Source organism: Sardina pilchardus, chromosome 18 (genome assembly GCF_963854185.1).
Source record: "Sardina pilchardus chromosome 18, fSarPil1.1, whole genome shotgun sequence".
Lineage (NCBI taxonomy): Eukaryota > Metazoa > Chordata > Actinopteri > Clupeiformes > Clupeidae > Sardina > Sardina pilchardus.
The window spans coordinates 25,525,546-25,535,545 of NC_085011.1; the positions used below are offsets into that span (position 1 = coordinate 25,525,546).

Genomic DNA, 10,000 nt, shown 5'->3' on the forward strand with positions numbered 1-10,000 from the left:
ACACTCACACACAATTACTCACACGCACACTCACTTATTCACTCGCTTGCGCGCACACACACACACACACACACACACACACACACAAGCCCGGTCGGTTCCAAAGCGAGCTCTAATTGCTTAAAATGCATCTGACATGGTGGAGAGAGAAAGAGTTTCAGGCTGTGAAGTTTCTGCTCAGAAAAAAAGCAACAACAACAACACCAAAAAAAACGTGTTGGTCTTAATAAAGCTGTTTGAAAGTCAAATCTGGCTCAGTCCATCTGAGACCAGCCGAGAGGGGAGGGGGGGGGTGTGGCTGGGGTTGTGGTCGGGTGTGCTTGAAAAATTCCAAAACAGAATATGAAACGAGTAACACAGAGCAGGAGGAAGAGGAGGAGAGGGGTTTGAGTTAGGAGATGGGGGGGGGGGGTTAACTAGTAGTTTCTGCTTTAGATAGAGCCCAGAGTCTTACCTTCTCTGTCTCTCTCGCCCTGTATCTCTCTTTCTCTTACCCTCCTTCGTTCTCTACCTCCCTGTCTCTCTCTCTCTCCCTCTCCCTCTCTCCCTCTTTCTCTCTCTCTCCCTCTTTCTCTCACCCTCTCTCTCCCTTTCTCCCTCTCTCCCCTCTCCCTCCCTCTCTCCATGCTGAGGAGTGCTGGCCTTGGGCCGAGGGTGTTGTGTAGTGTGTAGTGCAGCGTTTCAGGGCCCGGCATGTTGGACCGCTGCCTCGCCTGAACCACTCACTGCTCTCCTCCATTACTCTCAAACCCCCATATTTCTCTCTCTCCCTCTCTCTCTCTCTCTCCTTTTTTTCGACTATTCTTTGTTTTCCTTCTCTTCCTGTATCATGTGTGTTGTCAACGGAGCGGCAGTAAATTGGAGGAGACAATTGAAGGCCTGAGCAGAGAGAGCTGGCAGGTCTGCGCTGCACGGCTGCGGTCGCGCTAATGTTTTTGCGCGAAAAGTTCAGCGAGAGTTGGGGGTTTAGTTTTTATTTTTTTTTGCTGTTGTTTTTTTTCTTCTCCATCGTCGTTAGCTCTCTTTCTTTTGCCATAGTGAAGGAAATGAGATGTAATCAGCATCTCTGTGACTTGTGGTCACTGTGATCTCGACCCTTCATGCATTGTTTGGACACAGCATGTTGTTCTTTTGAGGTGGACTTCAGCCCAAAGCAGCCGCCTCTTGTCTTCCTCTGAGAGCTAACATTTGATAGAGAAACCAATAGTTGGTCAGTGTTCTAGCCTTTCCTGCACAAAACAATGAGATATCAAAAATATGACTCACAAGTATGCGGTCTAGTCTTGGGACTCGGGACGTGCTGTTAGCATGATACATGGGACAACTTTTCAGCAGTGTCTCTGGGCAGACTTAGAACTGGTTCCATTTGATTTTATTGTACGATCAGGACGATTGGCCTATTGGTGATTAAAGAAAACAGTTCATCGTTAAAATTCAAATTCATCCTAATTATTCAAATTGTTGCCCGATATCAATGGAAATGCACCGGAACCATAAAACTCTTTGAACACTGCCCCAGCAACATCGCTCAAACAAGCAGCCCGGTGTATCGTCAGCTTTAGTCCTCCTCGAACACCTCAGGGTCGAAGGTCAGCAGAGATGAGGCTCCTCCTGATGTAGTGTGGCCGGGGTTGAAGGTCAGTTGGGGTGACTGCTGACCTCAGGTGGTGCCCTTTAAAGTGCGGCATCTCCGGCTCGGAGGGCATGGGAAAGGTGTCGCGAGGCCTGCCGCCCCTGTCTCCTGTCGTCCGGCGCAGGGGTCAGAGAGGAGTCAGAAGGGCACCGCGCGCTAAGCTAAAGATGTGGGAAAAGCTAAGGGCCAGGCCTTTGGTCTGTCAGAGGACAGTGGAAGCCATGTTTTTAAGCCATAGATGGATGGATAGAGAGTGAAATAGCAAGAGAGGAGGGAGATAAAGAGAAAGAGAGAGGCAGAGAGAGAGAGAGAGAAAGTAAAATCATTTGACTAGATAAACAGAGTTGGCGATAAAGAGAGGTATGGAATGGTAGAGATAGTGTGCTAATGAGCATTCCAGTTTGTTTCTGTAGCGGAAGGAAGCTCTCGGGGTATCAAGGAATGTTTACACTTTCCGTTTCTCATTCAAGGAAAAATGTAGTCCACTGCACTTTGGGGTTTTTCGGACAGCAGACAATCAACCGCCAGTGGCTAGTCATCCTGCTGCTGGCACTGTCCAGGAGGTGCTCATTTTCTACATGCGCTCGAAAGTTGTAGCTTTGGAGGGAAAGGGAAAAATGATAGTTGCGGCGTAAATGGATGTGTAAAGCAGGGAGTGGGATGAACTTAACCAAGCCGATTTAACATCAGGAGAGAGAGAGAGAGAGAGAGAGAGAGAGAGAGAGAGAGAGAGAGAGAGAGAGAGAGAGAAGGAGAAGGAGAAAGAATGAGAGAGAAAACACAGAACAGGCCGATCACAGCGAGCTGCTCTTAAACATCGATCCACTCACTAGCAGCGTTTAATGATTAATCGCAGGTCAGCGAGCTCAGATCTTGTGCTGTCATCCGTGTCTCTCCCGGTGACGGAGCCTCGTCCCCCGCGCCCATCACGGCGGAGACGCTAACCGGAACCCGAGTCAAGCTAAATGTGATGGTCTAGTTGGCTTCTTGGCAAGACACACCGACTTCTCTCCTCTGCAAGCTGATGTTTCCCCCACACAGCCCACCCCACCCCACCCCACCCCTCCTGTCACACCTCCCTTCCTCCTTTCCCCACACCCTTCTCACACCCCTCCCCTCCTCTCACTCCCTCTCTCCATAACCCCCCCCCCCCCGCCCTGCCTTCCCCTAACCCCTGGCTCAGAGGAAACCCAATATGTTTTGATTTAAGCCGCTCCGCAGCGACGCGAGGGGTTACACTAACCAGACGGGCCGTGTGGAGCAGGCGTAGAGAGCCGGCGGGGGTGTGAAGAGACACTGGAGCTCCTCCATCTGACTCTACTCCCCTTCCCTCCTATACCAATCTCCATCCCCCTCCTCCTCCTCCCTCCGTCTCCCCTCTTCTCTCTTCTCCTTCCTCCTTCCTGTTTGCCTGTTCTGGCTTGTTGGGCCCACAGCCACACTTTATTCACGAGGGGTGCCCTCAAGGTTGCCTGACTGAAATCAAATGGAGTCCAGGACAGGCTCTTCTCCCCCTCCTCCCCCTCCTCCCCCTCCTCTCTTCTCCTCTCTTCTCCACTCCTCTCCACATGCTCTGGCTTAAACTGTTTATATGCATGAGGAGGACAGTGCATGCATACCAGGCAGATTCAGACACTGGTAGTGCGCAGCCAATGATTATAACAAACAAACAACGTGATTGTAACCAAGAGGACAAAATAAACCGTATACGCAAGGCCTCGGCGGGTTTGTTAAATATCACCTGAGACTTGACGACTGATACCAGGTGTTGTGCAAGCTGAAGAGAGATGCGGCCTGGTGGTTTAGATTCACTTTCGCCGTGTTGAATAACATTCCTTTTCTCACGTGCGCTCGTGAGCTGAAGAGCGAGAGCCTCACACTCTGACCTCTGACCCCTGCAGGACCGCCCGAGTGGACGATGAAGGACAAGATGGAGAAGAAGCTGCACGCGGTGCCGGCCGCCAACACGGTCAAGTTCCGCTGCGCGGCGGAAGGGAACCCCCGGCCCAAGATGCGCTGGCTGAAGAACGGCAGACCGTTCCGTCAGGAGGACCGCATGGGCGGATATAAGGTAAGAGCCTGGTTCCAGCCGTCGGTTCTAAAGTTCCAAAGTGTGTTTTTAGAGAAAGTGTGTAGAGCCAGTGTTGAGCAAAAAAAAAGATGGCAGATTTTCAACTCCTTTTCACCCAAGACAGGCCAGTTTTGACACATTTTCTAATTGTGGGACGCTGTCCAGATCTCTGCGATTGTGGAACATCATGTAACCGCTGGAAACTACTTTGCTCTTTCACCGGAATTTTGCTTGCATTTCCAAAATGTGTCCAACTTTGCAGAGCACAGTGAACTTTGTACACACTTTCTTGCTGAGCTGCACGAATTTGGGGACTTTGTCTGTGTGTGTGTGTGTGTGTCTGTGTGTCTGTGTGTGTCTGTGTGTGTCTGTCTGTGTGTGTGTTTGTGTGTGTGTGTGTGTGTGTGTGTGTGTGTGTGTGTATGCGCATGCGTGTTTGTGCTTGTGTGTGTGTGTGTGTGTGTGTGTGTGCCCCCTGTCACTTGGACTCTAAACGCCTCTGGTCTCCGGGTTTAAAATGGAGGTGGAGTGTGTGAAATTGGGTTCAGTCATCCATGTTTGTACGCTCAACAGGGTCCCCGTTCCTACTGCCCTGTTGTAGCTACGCTGTGGTGGGCGCGTCCCATTCGGGGGACAGAGGAGCCGAGCCCACCGAGCTGCCAGATAGCAGAGAGAAAAACATACAGAGGAGATGAGGAAAAAATGATAAAAATATATAAAAATAAAAACAAGATATCTTCACACAGAAAAAAAGTAACACTAGTCCAGTAGAGTTTTTTTTGCCTGGGGGGGTATTGATTCCAAGGCAGTAAGAATGAGCTTCTCACACAGGAAACCTGGAGTGCAGTTCAAATGTAATGGCCAGTGCAGCCCAGGTCCTGGACCCTTGTGTTTGCGCTTCAGCTCAGGCAACAAGACCAGAGCAAACAGATCACTCTCCCGGACCGCCAGCCGCATGACAAGACTCCAACTCACCCAGGAAATAACTCAGATAGTTTCACCACCACAGAGTCACCATCAGTTTGTGGGCATTGAGCATTTTATTGAAATATTTGAGGACACTATTTTTTTAAGTAGCGTCATGTATAACTTATACATGACGCTACTTAAAAAAATAGTGTCCTCAAAAACCCCAACAATAGCATAATCAAAAGTATAACTTTGAACACTTGAACTTAAAGCACACTATGCAAATAGATAGATAAAATAGATTAATAAAAATACATGGCACTCATAGCAAAAAGTGTTCTAAAACGAATATACTGGCTGTTCAGCACATGCGGGTGCTCCCCATGTTTGAGAAAGTTCCCAGTGTGAAGGAGTAGAATTGGAGGAATATTTACTTGAAGGGCAGTCCGAGATTAGTCTGGACTGTTCGGTGGAGCCTGCCAGTCTGACCGTGTCTGCAGTCAGTCAGTCAGTATGATGAATTCTTATTCCGAAAACACATTTTTCACTTTACATCTGTGTTGTCGCCCACCCCCACCACCCCCTCGGCCAAGCCCTCCGGAGCACTGCAGATATATGTTGAGGGCTTTTGTTGATGAATCCTAAAAATACCTGAGGCCGGTCGTCATGGAAAAGCCAAATAGCCCAATAACGTTTTATTTCCTTGTCGACGTGAATACGGTATCTTGCTTGAAAAAGAGAGACAGAATTCCAACCCCATGAGCCAGTATGTTTTCTTTGGACGAACTGGGTGTATTTTGGTCCGAATAACCCGCTTGCGAGTTTTGTAAACATGGCGGCCATTTTGCAAAAGCGGAGCCTAGTATTGTGATCATCAGATTGTTAATCTTGGAAGTAATTGCTTGTGACTGGAACTCGAGTTGACTAAGGTCCCAGCAAGAGCAGCTCTTTATTTTCACTTGCCCCGATATGACACATTCATGCCGTCTGTGAAATTCTTGAGATATGACCAAGGAATTAGATGATTAAAAGAAGAATTATTGACACAGTGGGGATACTGCAGAGGAGGAGGTCTTTGCTTGGCCCGCAGTCATACTAGTACGAACGTGTTGGGGCCTTTAGTTTAGGCTTCCATCTCAGATCAGTCAAGTATCTGTCGCCTGTCCCCGGGTCGAAGCGGATGTTGATACAAGCTCCAGACAGTCATCAGGACCCTGATGCTGGTCTTGACACCAGGTTGCTCTCTCTCTCTCTCTCTCTCTCTCCCTCTATATCTCTCCCTCTCTCTCTATCTTTCCCTCTCTCTTGCCTTCACAGCAGAACTGAAGGCCACATGTAGTCGTCAGAACAGTTCTCTGCCAGAGTTCTAGGGACACGGTGTTTGTTCTATGCCAGGGTTCCAGGCACACCATGTCTGTTCCCTCCGTGGATCTACAGCTGTGACACAAAGGACTTTCAAGCCATGCTAACAAACACAGTGACAAAAAAACAAACACTGCAAATTGGACAGTTGGCAGAGAAAGTTAGACAGACAAAGACAGAAAGACCTGCCAAGATGGAGAGGGGCTACAGATTTGAAAGAAAGACAGACAAAAAAACAGTACAGAAATGGTAAAGAAAGAAAGAAGGAAATCAATAGCAACGGTGGTGGAGGAATGAAGGCAGCCAAGACAGAAAACAAGAGAGAAAATATGGAAAGGGAAAAAAGACTGCTTTATAAGACACAAAGACACAAAGAAAGAAAGAAGAAAGAAGAAAGAAAGAGAAAGAGAGAAAGAAAGAGTCAGCTTGATCAGTGGGAGCTGGCAGGTTTGGGGGTGAAGCCCTCTGTCACGAGAGAGACAGAAAGAGAGACAGACAGAAAGAGAGAGAGACAGAAAGAAAGTGTGTGTGAGAGAGAGAGAGAGAGAGAGAGAGAGAGAGAGAGAGAGAGAGAGAGAGAGAGATTCCTGGGGTGGGGGTGGCACTGGCTTTTAGGATCAGTCTGTCGACGCTGCGCTTATTATTTTTCCCATCATGCTCTGCCGAGAGCAGACCTCACAGCTCGGTGCTCAGCTTTGTCTCAACTCCACCTCCTGCCCTCTATTTTTCTCTCCTCCTCCCATTCTCTCTCTCTCTCTCTCTCTTACTCACTGTTTCTGGTTCACTCTCTCCTTGTATCTCTCTCTTCATTTATCCCTTTTTTTGACAGCTTGACTTCAAATCCTGTGTAAAGAAATAGGAAAATAAAACTCAGTGTTTTTCTCCTCCTTGTATTTCCTGACAGCATTTACTTTGTTTACTATGTTTACCATGTTTCAAGCCTTCTGAGATTCCAAGCTAAGCAGGGTGTCCTCAACATTTTAAAGGGGACATTGAAAGTCTTTGCTTTCATTAGAGATCATGTTCAGGTCACTGCCATAAAGCACCATCGTTTAACACATGCAGCGTTCACCTCTTAGGTATGCTGTCCACTCCTTTGGGGCATTAGGCTGCGTGTTTGCTAACTGTTAGCCTTCCGTCCCCCACCTACAGGTGCGCCAGCAGCACTGGACTCTGATCATGGAGAGTGTGGTGCCGTCGGACAAGGGCAACTACACCTGTCTGGTGGAGAACGATTACGGCGCCATCAACCACACGTACACGCTGGACGTGGTCGGTAAGTTCCCATGGGCCTCCTCCTGTCTTTTCCCAGCGCAGGTGTGCTAGACCCGCAGGTGTGTGTCTGGAATGTGTGTGTGCAGAGTGTGCTGGCTGAACCACAGGGGTCTCTGTGTGTGTGTGTGTGTGTGTGTGTGTGTGTGTGTGTGTGTGTGTGTGTGTGTGTGTGTGTGTGTGTGTGTGTTATTGGAGGGTCAGTATTATTACATCTGGTAAGGGCACAGGTTCAAAGCATTCAGGCTAAAACGTTTATCCCAGCCTTTAGGGTAAATAGCCACAGTTCAGACTGATGCAAGACAGGACCCTGCATAGCATTACACACATGCCACATACACACACACACACACACACACACACACACACACACACACACACACACACACTCAGCAATATATCCTGAGAGAAGGCCCACAGAAAGGTGGGGTGAGACAGTCAGTGAGGGGGCTGAACACTTGGAGCAATGCCCAAAAATAGCATACATGGGAGAATGGCCAGATTGTGTGTGTGTGTGTGTTTGTGTGTGTGTGTGTGTGTGTGTGTGTTATATGTGTAATGTGTGTATGTGGGTGTGTGTGTGCTTGATCGAGGGGCGCTGTGTATGGACTTTGCTCGGCTGTGAGGAGACTGATTTTTGTTGACTTGTTTTTAATGGAATACTAAGTCCATGTGTTAATGGCTGAAGAATACAAGCTTGATTTAGCATTAGCATTTAAACAGTGGCGCTGATATGGACTGATTCTGTGAGCTCCCAGAGCGACTATGTAAACGGGTAAAAGATCTTAACTGGTGTTTTGTCAAAGTCTCCCTCGAGACAAGGTAAGACTAGCTGTCGGTTGGTTCTGGATACCAGACTGCTTTTTTATCACACACACACACACACACACACACACACACACACACACAGAGAGAGAGAGAGAGAGAGAGAGAGAGAGAGAGAGAGAGAGAGAGAGAGAGAGAGAGAGAGAGACACAGATATAACATACCTTACCTTTAATGTATAGGTCAGGCTAAAGTCTGTAAAACTCTCAGTTTCCCTATGTCCACACACACACACACACACACACACACACACATTTCCCCATGAAGGCCCCCGGTGCAGGGATCAGCCAGTGCGGCCCCTGTGTCTCGCTCTCTGTTTCTGTGTCTCGCTGGGTTTTATTGCTCTGCACTAAAGCCTTTGTGTGTCTGGATTCACCCCCACCGGCCCTCATACACTGCCATTCTCTCCCATCTACACAGTACAGAAGAGAGAGAGAGAGAGAGAGAGAGAGAGAGAGAGAGAGAGAGAGAGAGAGAGAGAAAGAGTCTCTGTTTCACGATGGTTCGCTTCAAATTCTGATTCACTTCAGAAGAGACGGAGAGTGTGTGTTTGACAGCGAGGGAGGAAGAAGCGAGCGAGGGAGGGAAGGAGGGAGAGAGAGAGAGAGAGAGAAGTAGAGCATGCAGAGATGGAGAGATCAGAGGGAGATCAAAGCCCACGGACTCCTGCTCTATCTCAGATATGACCCTCCAGCAGGCGGAGAGAGTGATGGCAGCACTGACCTCCGACCTGCTAAAGCCTGGCAGAGCATGCCTCAGCTCTTAGAGGAGGAGAGAGAGAGAGAGAGAGAGAGAGAGAGAGAGAGAGAGAGAGAGAGAGAGAGAGAGGGAGGGGGGAGAGGGAGAGAGAGATAGTGGGAGAGAGGAGAGGGAGAGAGAGAGGGAGGGAGAGGGGAACAGACAGAAATGGGAGAGAAAGGAGGAAAAAGAAGATGAGATGAAAGGATGGAGACATAAGGAGGGCAAATAACCCAAAAGGTGAAAGTGGGAGATGGAGCGATAAATTGAGAAAGACAGCATTATAAAGACAAAGAGAGAGAGAGAGAGGGGGAGAGGGAGAAGGAGAGGGAGAGAGAGAGAGAGAGAGAGAGAAAGAAAGGGGCATGGACACAGTCAAAGAGAGATGCTGAGCGCAAGGATGCCCGTCCGTCCAAGCACCACCTGTCTGTGCCCGCTGGCACCTCTTCAATCGTGCGGGCCCGTGCCCCCCCCCCCTGCTCGCCCGCTTCTCCTGGAGCTGTTTGTGGTGCCCGCTCGTCTCCTGCTCCCTCCTCGCCACGCTGACCCCTGGGCGACCCTGCCCGGCCAAGCGGCAGGCAGGTTACCCAGAGTTCAGCGGTCTCGCCAGGGACGCGGCGGAATCCCGAGAGCGTGCCCGGAACCCAGGGCCCAGAATGCCGCACTAATGACATAATTGACAGATTGCTTTTGATTGGAGGAGGCTTCAGATGGGTGGGGGTCACAGCGCGGCCACAAGTGGCTTCAAGAGGCTGGTCATTGGGTGGGGGAGGGGGGCGGGGGTGGGGGGGCATGGGTGGAGGTGTGCCCCCTGCCTAGTGCTACCACATAGGGAACAGTGTGATATATACTCCTGGCTGCATGGTGGCATTGATTGGGGAGACGTGTGTGTGTGTGTGTGTGTGTGTGTGTGTGTGTGTGTGTGTGTGTGTGTGTGTGTGTGTGTCTTGTGAGGTGGTGCCCCTTCTATGTGCTGGATGTGACATCTTCGCAATTGTTAACATGTGTGTATGTGCTGTAAACCTGTGTGTGTGTGTGTGTATGTATGTGTGTGTGTGTGTGTGTGTGAGAGAGAGAGAGTGAGTGAGAGGGAGGGAGAGAGACAGAGAGAGAGATCGTTCTGCCTGACTGAGTTTTGGTTACTTTCATGTGGCGCAGTAAAAAGGGATAGAGAATGCTGAGGTTTCCCT

The 10,000-nt window shown here is 49.4% G+C and overlaps 1 protein-coding gene across 6 annotated transcripts in view; it reads left to right on the forward strand.

Annotated features, from left to right (window-relative positions):
- fgfr2 (fibroblast growth factor receptor 2) overlaps positions 1-10,000 on the forward strand; it is a 54,841-nt gene that overhangs the window by 16,235 nt on the left and 28,606 nt on the right. For all 6 annotated transcript variants that reach the window (XM_062519880.1, XM_062519881.1, XM_062519878.1 and 3 more), the window contains 2 exons: positions 3,535-3,704; positions 7,128-7,251. In XM_062519880.1, coding sequence (XP_062375864.1) covers positions 3,535-3,704; positions 7,128-7,251 — 294 coding nt within the window. The remainder of the gene's footprint in view (positions 1-3,534; positions 3,705-7,127; positions 7,252-10,000) is intronic.